We start from the raw sequence: 25,023 nt of genomic DNA, 5'->3' as shown, positions 1-25,023 counted from the left end.
TTTTTCATTTTTTTTTCAACAAAAAAGAGAGAGGGAATGGTTTAAAAATTGTATGCAATCTCTAACAAGATTCGTGCTCTATTGAAATGCAGCATCAGAAATTTATGTAATAATTATTGTGAATTTTTGAAAAAAGGGCACTTTTTTAATCATTTTAGGCGATTTTCCGAAACCTACGCCGCTAATTTCTCAAGTTTAAAAATTATTTAAAACTTCAATAGCACCATATTAATTTTTAGAAATTTTATTCTTGAGAAGAAGAGTAACTTGGAATGAGCGAAGTGAGGGCAAGAGTTTTTGAAAATTTGCAATTCAAAGAAGGATGTTGGAGATTTGAGCAATAGTTGTGCGGAAAATTCAATTCTGAAAAATAAAAGCAAAGCATCTCGAGCAAAAACTTTGAATAAAAGAAGCGTTTTCTCCATCATTTCTTGTAATAATTCGCGATTCAAATTGAAAAATCTTTTCAAAACTGAGAATTTTTCTTTAACTTTTTTCTGTTCTAATGTCTCAAAATCAAAAAATACAATTTAAAAAAAATCAAAACGGTCCGAGTTTTTAAAGAGATTTTTTTTCAAAATTTTGAAAATGTGTTTTAATTTCGAGCCAATTTTTGAGCACGAAAATGATAACATGAACGATTCTTGATCTCGACATTTCTGTTTCGTTCTTAAATTTGCTGAAAACATGGAAAGAATTACGATACTGACAGTATAGGTACTTGATTTCCCATTATTCATCGTAGTCGTACTAAATCAGCTTTATTCCAACATTGCATACCTAGGCTAGGTATTCTGTGAAACAATACCTACCATATGGATATTGTAGCAACAACAACAAAACACAAAACTGCAGCCCAGACATCGAAGCTACTACGGCGACTGTATAGTTTCGGTATATCTACGTACAATGTACTTAGACTTACCTCTACCTTCACCATACAGCAGATTACCCTTTCGAGATAAGCAGGCACACACGAGCACGCAATTTTGAACAGGAAACTCATGAATATAAAAATTTCTGCGTACACGATTCGAGGAGATTGGAAGAAAAACGGAAGTTATAGTTTTCTTGTGTATATGACATTAATCGTATATATCGGTTGAGGTCATCTAAAATACACGTACGGTATATGTACTATGTACTCATAGAGGCTACGAGATTTTACTATGCCGAGACTCTTGCGACGATGACGACGACTGTAGACAAGCACTGTACACGCGTTGTTGGCGATTTTTTCCTTCTTTTTTTTTTTAGTAAATTCCATCGTGTTCTTACACAAGGTACCTTACCTCTAGCTCCAAACGTATTGCGTACCTTACCTACCTATACCTACCTATGTACTTTCCAAGTGATGGCTTAACTTTCGCGAAAATGTACCAAATGCGACATGCATACTTAGTTACTGGTTTGAGATAGCGATTAAGGACGAGGAGGAGGACAAAACACAACAAGCAAATGCTGGTAGGAAATTCGTCATCGTGTGCGTTTTATCGTATCGTAGATCACGCGGTCGTTATTTAGCATAATTTTCACGTAGGTCTACGTCGAATGATAAATGTATCTTTGAGGGGATTCGATTACTTAGCCGTACAGAAAAAAACAATACCACAAAGTATCAGCGTTATAATACGATTACCAACAATTAGCAGAAAGCGTTGTAATACCTAGGCAGATAAGCCGAGGATTTTTGTATGTACCATACTCGTATATAGTGTACTTTGGCACGCCTGCCAGTGTCTCGGTGTCGTGATTATAGTCGCAGTGGTCATCGACGGACCCGATTCGGCCATATTTCATAGCTCGGATCAATAAATCAATACACGACGCGACGCAGCGGAGGGCGACCATACAGCAGAGTGGCAGAGCAAACAGGGAAGACATTACAAAGGTATAAATTTCCACGGTCCACGGTACAGTATCTCGTATTTATCTGCGCTGTGCTGTGCTGGTTGCTATAGCGAGACGCTCGACTCTCGCGGATGATGAATTTTTGTAAACGTCTCGATGATTGACACCGAGTCCAGCCTTCTACGGGTATATTTCATTGAGGTGGTCTTTGCTATGTATGTAAGAAGAACGCAACATAATCAGAACGTATCATAAACATGACAACTCTTCGCGTTACATTTTAATTCGCTCGGACGCTGCCCATTTTTTCTCTTCCTTCTTTCCTCGGCTATATTATTATATCGCAGCGTCCAGTCCAGGTTGGGTAACGTTTTACGGAAAAGTCCAGTGAGAAATCTTCCACTATTTCGCCTTATCAACCCGCCCCCTTAAACCATAGAGGCATTTTTTTTCACAATTTGTTTGTTTAACAAGCGAGCTCGCGGCTCGGAGGCCAAGCGTAAACGTGAACGAGTAATAAACGGCGGATCAACGATAAATAATAATTTTACTGTACAAAATAGTACATTATGTAGCCTATAGTGTATATAACGCTTATGGTATATGGTACTTCAGGTACACTATACCTTACCTACCACCTTCTGATACCATGCAAAGGTCACACCGTGTCAATTTGGCTCTTTTTTAACCTCGGGACTCGAGTCTTTCAGGTCTTTGATGTTTCATTGAAAAATTTGCTGATTGTAAGGGGGGTGGGGAGACTCGAATGTTTTTTGCTTTGAAAATGCCACTGATTATATCAACTCATGAAGTCATAATATTTTTCATTAATTAAATTTTTTAAAAACGATTTATTCACGTCAGAAAAGATGCTCCGGAAACCGCAGTACAAAAAAAGATATCAAAAATGGATCGCCTTTTTACCTCCTGCTCTCCCCCCTCCCCGCTTCAAAGGAAATGAGAAACCCGCCCGAGAAAGCGTATTTCTTCATACCTTCAATATGTACCCAAAATTCCGGTATTGGGAGACAAGTGTTTGAAAGGAAACATTTTCATAAATGCTCCCTTTTACAAAATGATTGATTTTTTGGAAAGAAAAATGGGAAACATTTCCCCTATATTTAAAAAAATCCATTTAAATTTAAATTTTCAGGTTTCCTATCGCCCTCTTTTTTTCACATTGTCCGATGGTGAGTATTTCAATTATTGATTTTGATAAATTTTTAAGGCTTTAGAAGTTCATTTGGGGAGGGAGGGGGGATCAAAGAAAAAATCAAGTAAAATATCCAGTCACTGGGTTACAGCATACGTACTTCACTTGTTCAAACTTGAAAAAAAAAATACAAGTAAAAATCGTACCAAATATCTTGTATGATCAATGAATTGTGTCAGGAGAGAACTTTTCCTGGTGAGGAATTGTCACGCAAATTCTTGAATATACTTATATTCATTTGAAAGCTTGAAAAAGAATTTCTTCTTTCTCGCTTGCCCAGGTCCGGACATTGTGACTATGAAATTCTGGCAACTAGTTCCCTCCAGCTATACTCTGTCTTTGGCCCTTCTCGTGCATTCTCCCAGCAACATTTTGGCAGCTTTCTTGATCAAGTCCGTGTATCGGGTGGGTGATCTTCCCCTTCCCCTCTTGACTTCTATGTGGCGTTGGACTGATAGCTTTTCCAGGTTGTCCTGTCTCACGATATGTCCGAAATAGCGTAATATCGATCTCTTGATGACTGTACTAAGTCTTTCCTTTACTCCCAATTGTTTAAGTATTGACGCGTTTGTTCTTTTCTGGACCTAGGATATCCTTGGCATGTGCAGTCTATAGCAGTACATTTCAAATGCATTGATTTTATCTTGATCTGCCTTGTGTATTGTCTAGTATTCTAACGCATACAAGAAGATGGAGAAGACTAGCATTTTTACAATTCTGAGTTTTGTAACCCTCGTGATGCCATGGCTTTTCCAGATCCGATTGAGCTTTCCCACCGCCGCCTTTGCTATGACTCCTGATTTCTCCAGCTGAGCCTACCTGATTCGTTATCAACGAACCAAGGTACACAAGTCCTGTACTACCTCTACGCCATCAATCTCCAAAACTTCAGGTCTGTTCTTGCGCTCCCTATCAATTATCATTATTTTTGTTTTACTGGCTTTTTCAATCTTCTGGAGCATTTCCTTCAGCTTATCTGCTGTCTCCTCAAAAACTGGTCCAAAAATTTTACGACAATAATTCTTAAAAACTTTGAGCAGTGATTCTTAAAGTTGAAACATGCAATTTAGGAGAAAAAATAATTGTATAAGAGGGGCTTGACCCACTAAACCAGAATTTTCTCAAATAGGGGGATAATATTTTTATTCATTTGATAGAACACTCACATCAACGTCAACCTACAGACATAATAATAATTATATCGTATTAATGAGGTCTGTGCTTAGTTAAGTTATATTATGGCCCTTCAAATAAGCACAATTTATCATTGAATTTCAGCCATTTTCACACAAAAACACTCCTTAGCACAATTCTGATATTTTATCAATTTCTTTTCACCTATACTCAACTTTTTTCCTACTTTTCAAGTAGATAATTATAACCAATTTTGTTGATGTTTTCCCAAAACTTTCCAATATTCAGCTCATTAACAACATTTCGGCCTTTTTTTAGAGTACCTAAAGGTCCAATTTTTAGTAATTTTCATCTAGAGTTCGTCATTTTGAGGTTGATTCCGGACAATTTTTTCAACATAATGGGCGATTTTCAAAATATTTACAAGTTTTTACTTGAATTTCAATGAATTTCAACGAATTCTCCATGTAAGTAAACGTAGCCATTTGATAAAGAATTTTTGCGAAAATTCTGCAATATTTCACTTTGTTTGGATGATATTTTATGAACTTTTCTTTTACTTTTTGGCAAATTTCAGCGAAAAATTCAGGAGGAAAACTGAATTTATCGAGTGACGTCCTTCTCGTAGGTACTTTGATTCAATTTCAACTCCTTCGCCGCAACAAACAGAGTAATATGTTTGACATCGTGGAATCTAAAATAAGTACATAATTTAAAATGCAAAAACCTACTTTTTGAAAAAAAATTTAGGCCTATTACACTAAGTAGAACTCCGACAAGAAAAAGGTAACGCTACCTCCCATTGTCCATCGTTAAAATATATATTTGTACATCAACAAATACCTACACATGGGAAGAGAAGAGGAGGTGAGAAGTTACATTTGTAATCATTTTACATAATACAATGCCAATACCCAAGACAAATCTGCTGAATCACGGTCGTTTGATTTTTCACAAATATACGATATACTTTCGATTTCCGAAGCTCCACACTGCTCAGTCCACGGAGCCAATTGTGAAAAGAGAAAATATACCCCGCAGGTAGAGTTGCGATCGCGAGCTGAGCAGCGCCGCGCTGCGCCGCGAAAATGAGCTAAATTAAATCGTTATTTAAAAACGTCGTAACGAACGTCGTAAATTGATCTTTGCCTGTTAATTATATCGTTATACTATATCGCAATTACGCCTACAACTATTCGCCATTTCCAACTGTATAGTCTGCGATATTAAAATTTACTACGCGATATGTACTCTACGGTTCTACACGGTCAAGATACCTATATTCCGCTATGATTAACTGTATCGTTATTTACGTATAGGTTCAACCCTGACTACCGTCCCCAGCCCATCGTCCCGGTACTTCACTTTACATATATTAGATGCGTTGCATCTTTCAGCTAATGAAAACGTGGATAATTTCTCATTGCTCATTACGGATTTACTTAGCGTTGTATGACGCAAATTTGAAATTAATTTTTTTGGCCTTCTGCACAACATACGAGTGCGAGCTCGCGCCAGAGAAGTTATGTAAAATCGAATCACCTAGTTACCTAGATCTGTCTTTTAAATATTCGCTAACATTTGGATAAGATAATTACAACCGTGCGATATGCTTAACGTGTAGTATGGATTTGTGCTTTGTAACAGCATTCATAATAATTGTTGGGATAGGTTTTAAATACCCTTTAAAAGTAGATCTCTATAGAGCGCATACTGTACAACTTCATAATAGGTGTAAGATTTATATGCGAAGTCTAAAGCTTGAAAACGAAAGTGAAAATGACGATTGGTTAAACGTTGTAATCGTCTATGGTCAAGATTTTGCAAATTCAGAGTGGCCATTTTTCTTCACGAATAATATTAATTTTTTCATGAAATTTTAACCCAGTCTGATAGGTTGCATTAGTTGAGGCACGTTGGTTTTTTGTTTTCAAAATTAGCAGATACGATTTCGTGCTCAAATAGTTTCGAGGTCGACACACTTTTCGTTCAATTTTTTTTTGAGAATGCTCAAAAACAAAAATCATTTGTATTTTCGTTTTTCTCGCGAAATTTCATTTTGTTTTGATAGGTCACAAGGTTACAATTTAGTTAGAATTACTCATAAAAGATGAACAAAACCTTTCATCAACGAATTTCAATTGACAAAAATTTTAAAAATTGAAGTATTTCTGCAACGTATCGTCGAATTCAATCGACGTTGATAGATTTTTTTGGCATGATTTTATCTGCAGGTAGGTACTTATATCGATTTTGACAAACACCATGGCCAACAACACCGGTATCGAAAAGTTGTTTATATTTGTAGCGGTATAATTATTTTATAATTCATCTTCGTAAACAAGATGAATAAAAACTCACCAGTAGTATTTGTACCTACATTTGAACCTACCATTCAAATTGTAATAAGATTTCAAATATTTGACTTGTAACTGTACTACACGACGAAACTTATGTATAGGCATAGTTCTGCACGCAGTGTATGTACTTAATCCAAAATTATGTCTAATCCTAAATGATTTCGAAAGAGTGTAGAGAGACGAGAGTTATCGCACTTGGAGTACCTACCTAAAAGCGCGATTTTAATTTATACCTGCACAATCGGCCGAACGTTTGCAATTTTTATATCAACGTTTCTATGCGCCTCAGTGACTGCCTTTGTATGAATAAATGATATAATGCGAATACATAAATATTTAATCAGCTCATTGTGTATAAATTATATGAAACTTATTCATGTAATGATGCGTATGGTAACCGAACATAAACCTAGTAATGTTATAAAAATAAACGTTAACATCTTTATTATTTATATCAACTTCGATAATACCTGTCTTATAATGTGCCTGTCTATTTTTTTATGATGATTATTTTTTTGTTACAATCGATTTGTGTAGTAAACTGTGTAATGTGTTTCATTTCCATTATCTAGTTGTTTTTTCTCGTGTGCGAATTTATTGAAATTGTATGCGATGAATTGTTGAAGAAGAAGTTTTAGTTGTATTGAAAGTACTCGTACATATAAGTATAAAGTGTTGCTCTAAGGTGAATTCAATTTTGCAATTCAAGTTCAAATCTTTGAAATTCTTTTAAAAAACCACTATTTTCAAAATATGAAAATTTTGTAAAATTAGCTCATTATATTTTTTGACGAACTATAACCACGGGTTTTCCTAACTTTGAACCACACAGAGAAAAATCAAAAGATTTAGTAGGGTACTAGGAAAGTCTAAGTACCTATTCAAAAATACACCACAACGCCGAATATTTCATTTTTTGGAAAATTTTCTGAATTTCAAATTTGGTTTATAATACACTAAAATTCTAGAATTTGGTTTACATTCATTTTTCGATCACTAGAATCAATTGCTGGTGATTTTTCGAGTCATTCTGGAGCCTCCAGCCGATATTTGAATGTTCTAGTTTCGAAAAATAGTCAAAAAAGTTCCAGTTAGAATTTCAACCTTTGACCTCTGGTGTCCCTCTTTTCCTAATTTTTTCAAAATTTTCATCATTTTTTTCCAGCAAAAATTCCACAGTTTGTAGAAGGGTCTTATTATGCCTTACTTGCTTTATAGGACCCCTTGACTTTCTTTTTGAACTTCAAGTAAATATACCAACGATTTATTTTTAAAAATCACCAAATGGGTTGAGAGAAACGCGTGTAATAGGGTGGGTTGTTATTCAATTTTTTTACAAATTTGATAGAGCCTAGCAAAAAATCACGGTAAAATGACCTACACGTAGAAGAAATTTCAACTTTTCAGGCAAATGCAACCCCCCATCTCCCTTCACCATTTCGAAAAAATGTTTTCAATTTATTATTGGTGTGATTTCCACTATCACATGTAATAATGTAAATTGGCTGTTCAATTCTAATCATACCATCTGCGACGCGTATATAATAAAAAAATTAAACTATTTTAAAGGCAAAAATTATTCTTTGAGAACTTCTGAACTTGACAAAAAAAACGTTGAGCTTCTCTATAATGGCTTAAAAGGGATGATACCGAACTACTCAAGACATCAAGAGATCATGTCAGCCAAAAAAATTGGAAAAAATTTTGAAACATTTAAAAATTTTTCAACTTTGAATTTTCACCAAGTACATACTTAGGTTAAACATTTACTTGGAAATTTTCAATTTTTTGCCAACTTTTTTGAGGTTATTGGGCCACAATTTCTTGTTGGGCTTCATCAAATTTCAAAAAAAAAAAAAAAAAAATTGAAAAGTGAAACAATACATTTTAAACAATGTAATTAATGGACCATCAGTATATGCGCTGAATACGCAGTTTCTCCCCCCCCTCCACTCATCTCTAGCCACACAATTACAAGTTGAACTTTCAATTTGATCAAATTTCAATTATCTTCATGGATAATGGATCTCTGAAATTCAAGAATTCCATAAAAAATGAAAAATGAAATTCAGCAAACAATCTGAATTTTGGTCTAGACGATGAATTTTTGTATCCTCATTTGATTTTACTTTTTCTAGCAGAAAATAGTTTCTGTCAGTGAGGATCACTCAAGTAAAAGGAAAATAGGTAAACTTCAGAGCTTTTAAGCAAATTATCCCCATTTTTCAAAATTATCAAAAACCAATGAAAATGATTCGAAAAAATTATTAAAAATTGTCGATTGATCTGTTTCTCATGTTTCAACCGATTTTAAAATTCACCCCAAGGAAAATGCCCGCCCCACCCTTTTCCCCGTTTTTTTACGTACCTCATTATTTCTCACAACAGATCAGAAACACCATCGTTTATAATAATTATTCCTCTTCGTTAATATTCATCGACCAAGTCAAAATCTACGACACATCATCTACTTACAATATCACATCCACAATCTCACGAGACAATGCCTGGAAGGGGGCTGGAAAAAAATTCGTATAGAGAGATATTGTCTCTTTAAATGCTCATCTTCGAGCCTACAGGCACGAGACCAAAAAATAAAATAAAATCCTCGTACAACCCCGCGCCACTTCAACACCCAACAAAGTTCACCCACTCCTGCGACGAATATCCCGAAGCATTGGAAAAACTCATTGGAAAGAGCGGAATGCGCGGAAACGAATCTCGTAACATATAAATTCTGAAGTAAACTCGTAATTAACGTTAAATAAATTATGTAAATGAGTTAGATTTTAATACCGCAGTCCAAAGAGTACGTAGCAACGAAGTGAAAAAAAAACTCTTGTTAAAACAGGGGGCGGAATAAACGCACCACAGGTGGTATCGCTATCGAATTAACTGTCAACATGTTTAACCCGAAAAGGGTTGACCCCGTCTGTATCGTATGGTAAGTGATACCATTGGGGAGCGTGTGTGCTCACTCAGACAGGTATTTTTCTTTAAACAGGGTCAAAGGAGCTAGTTCTAAATGGAAACGTACACTCTTTAATAAATAATCTGTCAACAACCATTCAACTCACCGAGTACCTATAACCAAGTCTCCTCTCGTTATCCACTTGATACTTCTTGTATCATCTTCACGCGCCATTGGAGGGAAGTTCGCGGGTGTCTCGTATACCTACGGAGCTGAGTGATTTTCGTATTGTGTGTACATAAGAAGATGGTATGCAATGCACGTTACTTAGCAGAAAAGAGAGAAAAAAATTATGCTTTCTGTGGTGCGAAAATAATCTGATACGAAGTACTACGGTTCTAGATCAAACCAGATACCTACATCCTACCTACTCGTACCTTTTCACTACCCAAAAAATATGTATCGATGAGAAATACTCTATCGCGAGACCCGTGATACGATTTTTTTTCTTCTTGAACGTAATTTTACACGTCATAGGTAGGTACGTGTAAATCGTGTCATGTTGTTGTTTTTTCCCTTCTATACGTTGGTTGTCGCGTGTTTAAGATGGTATTTCTAATTTAATTCGGTATTCTCGTTTAAACACGTTACAAGACGTGGGAAATGTTTCTCGTCTTCGAGAATTCTTATTATTTTAATTTTCGCGTTAAAATATTTCGGAATTTACGCCCCAAGGTATCTATGAGTACGTACGATAAAGAGAGAGAAAGAGAGAAGAAAAAACTCTTCCGATTCTGTGGCTTTGATCGGTTCAGGCTTTTGTCTACATTTCTACCTAAATGCTGCAATCGACGACGTCGTCGCTTTCTTTTAGAAAAAATTTACAAATAAGTATAAGAAAACGTGACCCCCGAAGTTTCACAATTATGCAAATGCTTCTCGCGAATTAAAACTCAAATCACCGGCAATCACCTTTTTCCGGAGAGCTATGGTTTTTTTTTCAGGCACTTCGACTACCTGGTACACCTAGTAGATACGTTAAGCATACTCGAAGTTTGGCTCTCACGGGTGCTCACTACTCACAACACATTTTTCTCTCTACTTCCCAACTCAAGCCTATAGTTAATAAGTCGAAAAGATAAACAAACATCGTAATATTAAAAGCAGAATTAACATCGTTTAAATAGGTGTACTCGAGTATGTAAATCGGTTTTTCTATTATTTGTACTGTTCGATGCGACCCATTCCCTCAAGTCCGCTGTGCCTGCCTGGCCCCTCATCATCGGTCATTACACATTTCGCGGCTTATACTACGATATTTTATTCCAGAATGACTTGCCGGATTATTGTGGACATATCCGGTGCATCTCTATGCTCCAGCATCGCAGTCTTCTCTCTACTCCGGTACAGATACAGAGCAGACATGGTCGTCATCCACGATACTATCAGAAAACGTTTATCGTTCTCGTACAATGCGTCGAGTTAGAGCAGAAAAATAAACCGTGGGAATAGTACTATGTGCCCGAGTATATTAAAGGGAAAAACGTCTTGATAAAGATTTCGACAAAAATGCTCTCTCGATGAATCTTGATTTAAATTATGTCAGCATGTTTTTTTTTTGCCGCCACCGCCCCCGCTCCGGCTCGGGCTAGCCGTTTTACTTTGGCAGCTTTTGTATGTGTTGACCCATGTGTACCTGGACTTGAAGCGCCTGAATGTACTGCCCATGTAACTTTATGTATAACATCAAACATGAAACTATCAGATGATTTTTGCCCTGATGGCTTTGAATACGGCCTTTTTGACTCTAGCGACAACGCTCGAGTTTCCATAGCCTACATGAGAGATATGACTATACATACAGAGAACTTGGTTGAGCATAATGGAAAAGTGAACATAGGTATATGTCATAACTTGGTGTACGTGTATTGTAAATTAAATGTTTATGTAAAATACTTGAACGTATATAGTCAGACTTACCATAGAATGTCCTAAGTATTCGGCTGCATTATCTGATATGTACAACAATTTACCATGCTGCGTCATCATCATCAAGAAACCGCTTAATGCCTGCAAATAATTTAATCGTTATTGTAGTAATACATAATCGGAATAAAAAATAATAAAATTAAAGTTTGAGCTTAGCAATTGATAATCAAGTTATATTTGCATAGGTAAGTCGAACTTAAAGAATGAGAAAAGAATCGAGGTAGGACCCATGCTGCTCAATTCCACATTTTTTGCGGATTTCTGAAAATTGCAGAGGAGCATTATTTACAATTCCGTCTAAAAGTCATAAAAAAAGTTTTGGCTTTCTGACTCTGGATTTTACCTACAGAAATGAAATTAGAACATATCAAACCATTTAGGTATGAGCCTCTAAATTTTCCGAGAGTATTCCACAGACAAACTTTTGAAAAATTCATAACCATGATTAAAAAGAAACATCAGATCGTAATTTTCACACAAAAAATTTGGAGTCTGTTCAATTTCCAATGAATGTTGACCACTTAGGCTGTTCAGTCTGTGTGGACCTCCTCCACCCCCCACCCCCTCATATGATGTTCTAAACCTTGAGATGGCCATTGTCTTTTGAGAACAAGAATTTACAGATTTCGAAAAAGAAACTCAAAGCACCAATCAAAAATTAGGGACCATATTAACTTGCTACAAAACAAGAAACATTCTATCATCTGGAAATATTTCAACATCAGAATCATTACAAGAAATGCAGTTTTCATCCCCCTCCCCAAACAACCAAGTTTAAAATAATTTTGAAACAAATCATGCAGGTATCTACTTATATGAGGTAATGGTCAGAAGTGATAATCGTCAATCACAACGAAACATTGCTAACGCGTTGTACCTACGTATTTGGAGGAGCAACTTCCACCTGCAATTCGGTTTTTCTGACAAGAGCCTAATCTGGAAAATGAAGGGGTAAAGGTATTATATATGAATTTTCAAAAACCCAATTCCTGATCACGGTTTCTGGCACAACTTTTCAAGGCAAACAAAACAGGTCTTCTTACAAAATAGTCTATCTTCAAAATTGAGGGCGTTATGGGCAAATGAATTTTTAGAGGTGCCCCATTCCAATATTAACTATTGCCCATATAGCTTCTTCAATATGAAAGGCAGGCAATAAGTACCCTATTCTTTTATAAAGAAATTAATACACTTCTAGCAGTATACTTATTATATACATGCTAGCATATGCTAGCAAAAAGCTAGCAAGATCATGCTAGCACCAGTAGCACCATTTTGAACACCTGCACCAGCATATCTGCTAGCAAACTGATGCTAGCATAATGCTAGTCCCCCTGCTAGAATTATGCCAATTGTATGCCAGCATATGCTAGAAATATGCTAGCACGACTATGCTAGCATTCTGCCACTTGAAATTGTCAATAGGGGAGTACCTACTTGCTCCTAAAACTATCACGAAGAGGCAATTTTGATTTCAATGTGTGCCAGATTTAGGAGAAAATCTCCTAAAACCAACGAGAAATTTTTTTTTATTTCAACCTCAAATCTAAAATTTGAACCAATTTGGGCCTCTAGAAGCCGAGATACATATGCTCAAAAAAAACAAATTTTTGGACTCCCTCCTATTTTTTTTGAGATGGATACAGACTTCTTTTTTTTAAATTATTTATAAAGGTACTTGAAATAAATTTCCAAAAAAAGCATAATCTATGCAAGTAAAGTCCACATTTTCTCCCCTTCCCCTTTTGGCTTTCCCCATCCGAAAAAATCGAAAAGACATGATTTATAGATATATAAAAAAATTTTAGATTTTGGATAAAAGTTCACATGAAAAAAATCCTGTTTTCTAAAGCTTGAACTTGGTAAAAAAAAAATGAAAATTCACTTATACTTGACAATTGACAGGATAAGAATGTTTAATGAAGAAATGTTCGAGTTGAAAAGGAGTAATAAATTGATCAGTAATTAAGTAAAACAGTTCTGAAATGACTGAAGTGTTGATCAAAAACAGTCGTAGAGGTACAAATTGGTGAAAAAGACACAACAAAATCATGATTTTAAAAATACAGCTTTTCATGTCCGGTCAATTCTGTAAGTTTTGTATCAAGTGCGTACTTTTTTCAACGGTTAGGATTTTTATCTGAAATGAAAATCACCATTCTACATACACAAATTTTTGCAAGATTGTATTTTTGTTATTTTGAACTTTTCAAAAAAGACAACTTTTTGTCTTAATTTCGATCTAAAACCCTCTCATACTATTTTGTCGATACGTTATAAATAATGATTTGAGACTTTATCGACTTTTATTCTTGAATTTTTCGTGACTTTTGATTCAAATTATTTTTATTTTTGTGACTTTTTTAAATTTGCCAAGATTAAGACAATTAATTCAAAATTGCCATAATGATCCTTTTTCATCAGTGTCTTTCAAAAATACTTCTCATTATTACTACCTTTGATTGACTTTTAATAGCACCTATTCAATTTTTTTTTGTATTTTCATTGAGAATCGTGAATTGTAACCATCTGAATTGAAATCGTGACTATCTTGTTGGAATTTTTACTTTTTCATCATAGCGTCCTCGAGTTTTTTCGGCTTTTATAATTCAAAATCTCGACTTGCTCGCAAAAATAATTTCACGAAAAGTGCAATATAGGTAAATATTTTTTTTCGTCGCAGTTGTGATTCATTAACAAAAATTGAAAATTGTTTTTTTTTCAAATAGGTAACAATTTTTCAAGAGAAATGGTTTTCACACCAGAACAGTTTGCTTCAATTCATGACTCCATCACAGTTACCTACTATATCGTACCTACATGATTTGAAAACGTCATCAACAAATCGAATTTACAAGCAAGTCGATCGGTATTTCCGCAAATCTATCCGATCGTTCGATTTACTGTACCCAACATCCCATTAAATTATACAACCATCAATATTATCATTTTTGCCATCATTCTGCTCGTATATGTATCAAATGTACATTTCCGCAAAACGCAATCGTCCAATCGCAATCGGCGAATTGGAAAGCTCGTCCTTATCACTTTATGCGTCATAGTAATGTATTTTGCTACAGGTCAAAGTTAATTACCAACACTGAGCGGGTAAAAAAAAGGGGGCTTCGGTGGTTTATAGTATCCATTTGAACGCATTAATATCTCTCCAAACGTACCGCGTGTTGAAATTTCGTGACGTTCCATAAGTATAATTCGAGCATGTAATAGGTAAAATGTACCTACACTATATAAATTCGAACAATCGTAAAAAAGTACCATGAAATGAGTCCGATCACTAGTGTTAAAGTCGGTAATTAGCTTGTTAAAAGTAATAAATATTATGTATCGAGTAGATCGGATCAGCTTAAGTACACATAATTCTCTAACAAGTTAACACCAAATAAAAAAGATGCATTCGATTTAGCCCGACTATTGGCTATTCCGTATACGATAAAACATTTCGATAACATTTTACGAGAGAACTTGGCACCTTGGTCGAGTATATAGGTATGATCTGCGATCGAAATGTATCTTGTACATTCCTTCTATGTACAAGACGACGGAGAGAGACTTCAATTCGCACCTGAATTTTGGTTGGTTAGTTAAAGTGTGGAGCGGTGCCTATGTAAAGAACATGTAATATCTGTTGTAGAATCTAATACACCTAGGTACATTACAGTACGTGGAAGCACAGCGCTGTATGGAACTTTCGAAATGGAATTTCTTTATAACGCGTGTTTTATGATTTAATATATGTTAAAAAGAGGCCGACCGATAACAAACAGAAACTCCCCTCGATCGAGGCAAATTTATTGCTACAATTTCGATATATTTAAGGGATAACCTTTGACATGAAATTAACGCCTTTTTATAACGTTGAAAAAAAATCCTATATTGTACACGATGGAAGACGTATAAGCGTTTATGTACGTACTCGAATGCTGTTTCGATACAAGAAGAATGATAAAGAGAGCCGGTATGTTTCGAAGATCAACTTCTGATTTGTTTATACAACGAGAAAAAAAATACCCACAGAGAGGAGGTGAAATAAAAAAAGCAAAACATACCGATGGTGTGGTACTGATTAATTCGCATTCTGCGTTTTTTTTCTAATGTCGAACATTTTCAAGGTGTTCCACACGTTACAGGGCGTTTTTCGCTTCTATAAATTCAAACTGTAATAATTTTCTTGATGGGAAAACTAAGCGCGTAATCGAAAAACCGCAGTGGATTTCGTGGTGTCCGAATATAGCATTCACCTGCATTATCTCATAAAAAGAGATTAGTTTACGTACAGGGTGTTTCGAAAAAATGGGGGCTGGTCGAGAGTTTTCTTTTAATTAAATCTGAAGATAAGATCAAAAACTATACGTTCTAACTTTCTTTACAACCCATCAAGCCAAATTGAGCTGAAATTTAGCTCATTGAAAAGTATATTCGTCTCACACCTCAGAAACAAATTTTTAGCTACCAAAGATGATTTTTCGATTTCTGGTGAATTTTTGAAAATTACAAAAATATCTCACAGGTGTACTAATTTTTCATAAACCAGACAAAATTTTGAGATAAAATCTAAAAAATATGTAAACCAAAAAAAAAACTACAATCGAATGCAACTTTTGAGCCAATCCGGTGGAGCTACCAGCAAAAGTTGTCTTCTCTCCAGCTCATTAAAATTGCTCCAGATGGCGTTATAATCAGTCCAAGGAGCTAAAAATTCAATCTTCTGGTGAGTTTATCAGGGCAGGTGGTCCATAAAATGTGAAATGACGGGTTCAAAAATATAATTCTTTTACAAGTTGATGAAGTGGATTTTTTTTACCCTTTCAATCTACCACCCTCCTCCCAAAATCGTCTGTCACCAACTTCAAGTTCCAAGTCAATTTGAATCCTCTCACAATATTTTTACTTCTACCCAGCACATTGAAATCGAAGAGTTTTTTTTTTCAAAATGACGTAAGTTAATTTTTGCCGAAAATGAGTTCAATTTGCCATCTTGTCGTGCAAAGTAGAGAGTGAAAAACTGCGGCATCCTCAAAATTCTTACCCTCTTTCATTTCAAAGTTATCAGCAATTTAAAAAGAATCCGATTTTTAATGTGGCTCAAGTCAAACCATGTTTGGGTGCCCAGAAAGACTCTCGAATCAAAGAGACAAGCACTGCAAGAATAGGTTACCAGTCAAAACAGCTACCAACGTTTTTTGAAAAATCATTTCTTTTGACTTGGACCACATAAGAAGAGCTTTCCATTGTCATAGAAGAGGCAATAATGAACTTCAGCTGCTAAAAATGTAATATTCTTGTAAGTTCGACCCTGAGTCGATTAGGGGCGGTAAATGGCAAATCTGAAGTGACAGGTTGAAAAAAATCAGCATAAAAATCGTAAAATTCAAAAATTCAAATGTCAAAATTCCCTATTATTGTGAAGAAAAAAACTACCTGAAACTTCTTTTATCCCTTAAAGCCATCCTTCCCAAATCGATTTTCTCCAATTTTCAAGCCAATTTACAGCCTCCAACAAAACCGACGTTAATTGCAACGTTTTTCGGAGAGATTTAAATTAGCTGAAAATCAGTAGTCAACATTTACTGAAGGCCTCCTAAACGCGAACGGTTTAAAAAAAATTCAATCAGTAAAAGAAGGGTCGACTTTAGCACAGAAATGGATCATCAAATTTTTCTGGGGGTGCAGACTTTCGAAAAAATGATTTCCTATGACTTTTTTCGGTTCTCTAAACCAGTTTTATAATTTTTCAGATCTTTCAAACATCAACTGTGCAAATAGCTTAAATCGTATTATTTCAAGAATTTTATTAACTAAAAAAATGGAAGTCTGCAATTACACTTCAGATACTAGAGATGAACCCGAAGGAGTAAGGGGGTTAAATGGGAAAGGGAATTAAATGGCCTCAAAGGTTTGAAAATTAGTATTTCAGTAATTTTTGGATATTTTGACATCACGCTGATTTTTTCGACCCAAAAACCTAAACATGCGTGAAAACGAACCTCAGAGAATAATTTGGATCACTTGAGCCCATTTGAGAAAATTAATGCGCTGGTGCTCAAATTTTAGAAAACTGAAAAAATTCATCCGATTTGACAATGCGTTTGACTGATACTTAGTGCCAAAATTTGAAACCGATTTTGAAATTTCCCAAAATTCAAAAAATTATTCATTTTATCCATTTTTAAACATTTTGTTGCTACGTTGACTTTCTCAGCTTTAAAAGGTCTGAGGCACATAAAATGTCGAGAAAATGAAGAAGCATTTTAAACACCTTCTATAGTTCATTATAAGTCTCTCACTCACATGCCCCAAATGTGAGCATTCGCTTAATTTTTAAATCAATGATTCCTGAATGGGACACACAACCTCCCACCCTGCAGTTTTAAAGCTACGACTGTATTCACTTGAATTTTTAAATCAAAAATGTTCGTTTTTTTCGAAAATTCTGGGACATATTACTACCTCTCCAAATGGCACTCTTTACGAACAAAGTTATTCTCTAATGTTCATCTTACATGAATTTTCAAGCTTTAGGATCAAGTTTTTTTTTTAGTCAATAAAATAAATCGATTAAAGAAAAGAAAAAACAAATTAAATACCAACTTAATCGATTGATTTATGTAGAGATCAAGTAGGTATACCTACTCCTAACATTGAGAAATATCTTAATTAACTCTTTCATATAGCTCCGATTGGCATTAATAGGCATACATAGGTATACTATACTACACAGGCATACCCATTGAAAAAATAGGTAAATTGAGCTCGGCTGAGCTTAATTTACCTACTCGTATTTCTCGATTTAAAAATAAGAATTTCCAGTTTGGAATGATAATTCGTGATTTATTGGTTTATTTTGTTTATTTTCGATGGTTTAATTGACCCGTAAATCTTGGCGGTAAAAATGATTGTACGGTCTCAGTATGTGGGCGACGTATTGCCTATTTGATGTGCGGCTCGGCGAGCTCATCACTCCAAGCTCAAACAATACATCTCTCGGTAATTAGTAAGGTAATGTTAAATCGCAGTATGAGGTCGAATGGTGGTATTCTCAACGGAATGCGCTGAAACCTGGTAATATATTTCAATATTCGACTCGATATTCGTATTATACGAGTGTATGTATGTAGCATATCGGCTCCTTTGTACATACATTGTTGAAAATAGAAAATCATAATATTCTATCTATACACGGCTAATATTTGGACGTCATTTGATCCGCGATATCGCCACGACTGTACAATTCATCAAAAAAATTTTTCACCATTTGAATGTCAACTGAAAAATATTCTCACGTCGTTGTTGCTGTTATTTCAAGAGTATCTACCAAACAACTAGGAGGAATATACTATAATTTTCGCGCGCTAGTTTCAAAACTAGAACTATCCATCTTCTTTGGTCTATGCAGTAAGGTACAAACTAAGCGACAAGTACCACCATACAAGGGTATTTAAAGACCAAGCATAATGTTTTACAAGACACACTACAAGAGATGCGCTTCGTTTTAAATATGTATGAACGCGTACAGTACAGTACAGCATTACAGGCACAGGCGACAAAGAAGTGAAATTTTTCATTTTGTTGGTTACGCGCCAAAGCGAACAGACAAAAAGGTTGATTGCGGTGAATCGAACCAATTCATCGTGTCCAAACAAAGATTATTCAAATGAAGATATTTTTATGGACAAAAAACATAAGACTATCAATCATTCGGCCAAACCAGAATATGTATCTATCTAATGGTCTTAATTTTAACAGCTACACTAAAGCAGCGCCATCTAGATGACAGCGTTTATTTATTTTATGACTCTTCTTTTATTTTAATTTACCTTTAAGTATAAATCATTTTCCACAATAGAGCGTAGGTTAGGCTTATATGTATGAGACTATGAGCCTCTCTCAATGCGAAACAGTCGTATTTGTAGCGAGCTCTTAAACCATCAACGTTTCTGTTCCCACATTCGAATATGGTCAAACAGAAAGTACGTATCTCTGCGCTTATGTGCTTGGTGATATTTTTTTTCAATTTCACTTGAGCGAGTACGTACTTATTGTGTTAGAGCTAGATGTTTCAAATGAATGCAGATAAGTATCGAGAGGTTTATCGAAATTTCAAGCCATAAGCGTAGCCTACTTCGCTTCAATACCTTTTGCAATAAATGATCTAGGTGTAGGTATACATGAATAAAAAAATATAGGTATGCCTTCAGGGTGCCTAGAAATATCGAGTACCCCAAAGAAAGTTTTTCATTAAAAATATAGGTTGGCAACGTGAAATAGATGCATATGATTGGTGGAATGTTATCTCTCCAGTCCAACAACCAAGCATGTGCTATCATTATTATCATCCACTGTGACCAACTAAAGTATTTTAGTAGAAAACTTTTTTAGGGGTACTCGATATTTCTGGGCACCCTGTATGTAGTTGAGAAGTTGAATTGAAATCCTACTCAATACGAATAATCTTTCAAGATATAAAGTCGAGGGCTGCTGTAATGCTAAAATGCTCTCTTCCAGACAGAAATATGGGATCTCAAAAAAATTCAGTATTTTGACGAGATTTTAAAAATTTTGGAACCCCTAAACAACCTAAAATAAACAACAATACAGTAGGTCCATTTCCACCTGAATTAGAAAAAATTGAGAAAATATGAAAAAATAGAATAAAACTCACTTTTTACTTATTGTTTATCTGTGCATGAAATTCATCCAAATTCTGTTTTTTTCAATTCACAACAATTAAATAAAACTTTCTAAACTTATTCAAAATTTTAACAATTCCAACGTAACTAATTACCTATCAAAAAAAAAACAAAAAAAAAGCATATAGGAATCGAATCAATTTTAAGAGCTTAGGTACTCAAAATTGACTAAAACTCGATTCAAAACTGAAAGATTGTAACAAAACACCTACGTATGTAGTACTTAATAGGCGAGAAATCACCGAAATGGTTCAACCTATAAGTATAGGTAGTAGGTACGTCAAGTACGATTAGTTAAGAATAGAAGACTTGAAAAACTTATCAGGACCTCCAATAATTGCATAAAACTCATACAATATCGCCTGAAAATTGAATGAAAAATCGAAAATAATTCTCGTAAAACAGTTGACAGAACATTTGAAAAATACTAAAAAACACACAATCAAAGATGATCAAAAATTTGATTGAAAATTTTAAAATTATTAAAACTATCACTTATGAAGTTGGATTCAAAATTTTGAAAAAAAAACCTATTATTCAACATACAAAATGTCTTGAAAAATGTCAATTTCACTCGCGAAATCCTCTGAAAATCAATCTAAATTTGAAAACTTTTTCCGAGTTATCAGATGAACTTATGCAGAAAACTTACTAAACAATTCGGAAATTGACTAAAAATATCGGTATGACATTTCAAAACTAACCCTGAGTTAAGTAATTGATTTGAAATCAAACAAGTCAACTCATTGAAAAACTGACTAAAATTGCATTCATAGTCAAGAAATCGATAACAAATGGAATTTTTTTTTAGGAATCAAATTCATTAAAAATGAAAAAGTTGCACAATAGTTTCAAGAAAGTAATGAAAAAATTACCCAGAAAGTAATGGCATTCGAAAAAGACCCATAAATCGATTTAAAATTGGAAAATGAAACAGGAAAAAATCATGACATCAAACTCAAACTCATTCAAAAATCATCACAAAATTACCTAAAACTCCATTCAAAATCAAAAATCAATGAAATATTATGTAATTATCAGAATCTTAACAAAATAATTTAACAGAATTCAAATTAATTGTATAGAAATTAATTAGAAAACTCATAAGAAAAGTAATTTCAGAATAGCATAAAAATTTAATGAAAATTGAAACACAAATTCAAAATCTCTTGAAAAAAAAACTGGGAAGTTGTTCAATAATTGAAGACGTCATAGCAAAAAGGACATATGTGTGAAAGTTGTATTTTGAGAAAACCCTGTTTGAAAGTTTGAGTGCTTGTGAAGTTTAGAAATGTGCATATTTGAACATGTGACGATTTTATCTTATTTTCCCACTATCCAACCATACAAAATGCTATCAACCATCAGTCTGGAGGAAACTGTGTGTTAGCGGTAAGCGCTCAAACATTTCGAATTATATGTCCTTTTTAAAGCGAAAAATTGGCCAATTTTTTTTTTTTTTTGATTTAAAAATGTTTTTGAACAAACTTTGGATTTAAACCAGGTAAATAATGGTTGACAACACAAAATCAACCATAATCAACCATGAGTAACCCATTATCTCTGAAAAAAGATCGCTATAGTATGTTAAGTAAGTAAAAAAATCACAAAAAAGACAAGTTTTTTTGGCCAATTTTTTTTCTTGATTTAAAAATGTTTTTGAGCAAATTTTTGGATTTAAACCAGGTAAATAATGTTTGACAACACAAAATCGACCATGAGTAACCAATTAACTATGAAAAAGTAAATTTTTAATCGACTTCGCAGATGGCAATAGCTCACTAGTTTTTCTACTTTGTGAAGTGGGGGTGGTCTCATATGATAGAGGAAAATCTAAAGAATAACAATATGGATTCATCTCAAAAAGGACATATGTGTCATATATATCCCTTTTTGTTATGACGTCTTCAATTACACTAGGCAACGGCATGCTTGTGTTCGGGTTGAAAATGGGCTTAATCGATAGTTTAGACTCTAAAACAAAAAACAGAGTGGGATTTTTCAATTTGAATTGTTTTTGTGGTCAGGAGAGATGATCAAAGTTTCAAAAATGGCCGTTTTTGCCCTATTTCACGAGTTTCTGGCGACACCAGTATTGTTTTTCGAAAAAAACCAAGGTCATATTCGGATTCTACGCACTTTTTTAAGTAAACATCTTTCCCGGATTTTCGATTTTCGAAGTTTCAAGCGCATACGGACGATTTTTGTTTGTAACATATTTTAAAACTCGGAGTGCGCGACGCTGGCGTTACTCCACGATGTAATCGTGGCGCGGAACCGTGTTCGCGCGGGCGAGGTTCTCGTGCAGTAAAAATTTCGTGTTACAAACGAAAATCTTCCGTATGCGCTTGAAACTTCGAAAATCGAAAATCCGGGAAAGCTGTTTACTTAAAAAAGTACGTAGAATCCGAATATGACCTTGGTTTTTTTCGAAAAACAATACTGGTGTCGCCAGAAACTCGTGAAATAGGGCAAAAACGGCCATTTTTGAAACTTTGATCATCTCTCCTGACCACAAAAACAATTCAAATTGAAAAATCCCACTCTGTTTTTTGTTTTAGGGTCTAAACTATCGATTAAGCCCATTTTCAACCCGAACACACGAAAAAAGTCAAAAATTGTTGCCTAGTGTTATTACCAATCTCAAAATTTAGTTAAAAATAGAAAGTCAACCCAAAATTTCCTAGAAATTGAATGTACTCGTAAATTGAAAAGTTCTGCAAAATCATAAAGTGGCCCATGGCGGAAAATGATTGGATCTGATTCTGATCACATCAGATCCGAACATTTTCTGAATCTGATTAAATCTGAGCAGATCAAACCGGATCAACGATTTGATCGGATGAGATCTGATCAGACCTGGAGACTCGTATCACAGACAAATGAAGAAATGGTCATCCTTGTGAGCTTTTTTCATCCCTTCCTTTGTTTCGAGCCGCTGGCGATATTAATTTTGCAGAGAAGACTAACTGAATAGATTCCTACTTATTCGCGTAAAAATTTATTCAAAAATTCGAAATATCCAAAACCGTTTCAAAATTGTCTGGTAATCAAAGACTTCTGAAACCCTGATTGATTTTTCACTTATAAAATAAAACCCATAATCCATCAGGAAGCAGACTTTTTTTTCATCTCTTCTTCAACACACCCTCTCAACTCTCCATCCGTCTATATTGCCAAGATGCAAAAAAACCTCGACTTTCTTCATTCGGAGAATCTTTGAAGCGCATCGAACTTGTCGACAACATCGATGGACATCGACATCTCGTATATTAGTCAACTCATTTACATATAAAGTCAACCAGATACGTGGTGCGCGGAAAAGCAAAACACAGTGTTTCTAAAATACTAAATAGCGTGCTAATTATTAATTAAACGACCTCCTATGTAAAGAGAGTTTCACTTCACATAAAGCACTTGTACAACCGAGCAGTCTACTACAACAAGATGTGTTGTAGTAGACTGTAAAGTGTCTATGTATGTCTACGACTCTACGTAGTACCTACCTAAACTTACAGAGATGGAGTAAAGCAAAGCAGAGTATTCTTAAGAGTTCAGGTGCGCCAAAGCACGCATACGCTATAAAGGAAGATGAAAATTTCCAGGTACACCCGGTTGGTTACTTTACGATCGGCCGCGCGGTACTTGGACAAACGTGCAGCCACACAACGACTTATAGACATGAAACGTCTACCGTGTATCGATCGCACACGCAAATTCTGAACAATTTAGAATTTTTTTTCGCCGTATTGCGTTACATAGGGAATAGAAGCGATTACCTGGGTAATCTATTTCGCTGCAAATGGCCAAAGTATGTAGTTGCGTTCGTTTCTTTTTGATATATTAGGAAGCACTCAATGGTGACCAGCCACCTGCGGCGCGTGTTATCGATAAAATATGAAAAGTCCATTAAATAGGCTATTCGAACGGATTAATATTGGCAAAGCGTGTTTATCAGCTCTGTAAAACAGGGTTAAAGCGCGCTATTTATTATCTATGTTAACACTTGGCTAACAATAATCCGTCGAACGGCTCGCGTTTTATGCCTTTGTACGCGGCCGAGACATCAACAGAGTATGCAATCGGCTCTGTCTGCCCAATGCATAACGCTTCGCTCTTTTTTTTCCTCTCCTCGTTCAATCGACAGCTTCGAGAAGCCACCGTGTACTGTGTAACATCCATTTACCTCAAGTACGTGTTACAGATATGGCGAAACTTCGTCATCGATAAATATCACCGCCGCGCCGCTTGCCTCCGCATCTCAGGCGTCCTTTTCAACCGGATTCCGCAGCACGCTTTATTGGTATTTCGCGGGTGATCTTCATTGTGGCTGTGGCGTACTTCTTCGGCGATAATTTGCCTTACATACATTCTACCTTGGCAACGTGACAGTTTCCAGACGTGACTCGAGTACGATATTACTTTGTTTACTTACTCGATTTGCTCAGCTTATACAGCAGCTTTGGTCATTCTAAGGTTCCAGCGAGTGGTATCCACAACGATGTGGTTAGAGCAAAATCAAAATTTTTTGCAATTTTCCAAATCCAAAAACTCCAACCTGTGGGAACTTGAAGGATGACAACTGGTTTCGGTTGAAACTTGATCCAGATCAAAAATCGCATCTACACATGAGTACCTTAGAGTCAAACCCAGAATTCTCCACTTTTCACCATTTTGAGAAAAACGCAAAAAACTGATGAAAGGTGGGAATCAGCAGTAGCAGGTTTCTGATCTCGCCTATATGTAGTGCTTCGGGTAACAATCGAATTAACAAAAAAAAAAATTTTTTCAAGTCTTTCCATAACAGTAATTCACGATACCATTTTGGAGAATTCTGGTTTTGACTCCAAGTCTGTA

General features: G+C 35.1%; 1 protein-coding gene across 1 annotated transcript in view; it reads right to left on the bottom strand.

Moving 5' to 3' along the window:
• The window catches only part of dysf (dysfusion), a 165,279-nt gene that overhangs the window by 49,097 nt on the left and 91,159 nt on the right, over positions 1–25,023 (bottom strand). Inside the window, exon 4 of the mRNA XM_065346415.1 lies at positions 11,450–11,539. Coding sequence (XP_065202487.1) covers positions 11,450–11,539 — 90 coding nt within the window. The remainder of the gene's footprint in view (positions 1–11,449; positions 11,540–25,023) is intronic.

The sequence above is a fragment of the Planococcus citri genome, chromosome 1 (genome assembly GCF_950023065.1).
Source record: "Planococcus citri chromosome 1, ihPlaCitr1.1, whole genome shotgun sequence".
NCBI lineage: Eukaryota > Metazoa > Arthropoda > Insecta > Hemiptera > Pseudococcidae > Planococcus > Planococcus citri.
Note: the sequence above shows the minus strand (reverse complement) of the source record. Positions and strands in the feature narration are given on the sequence as shown.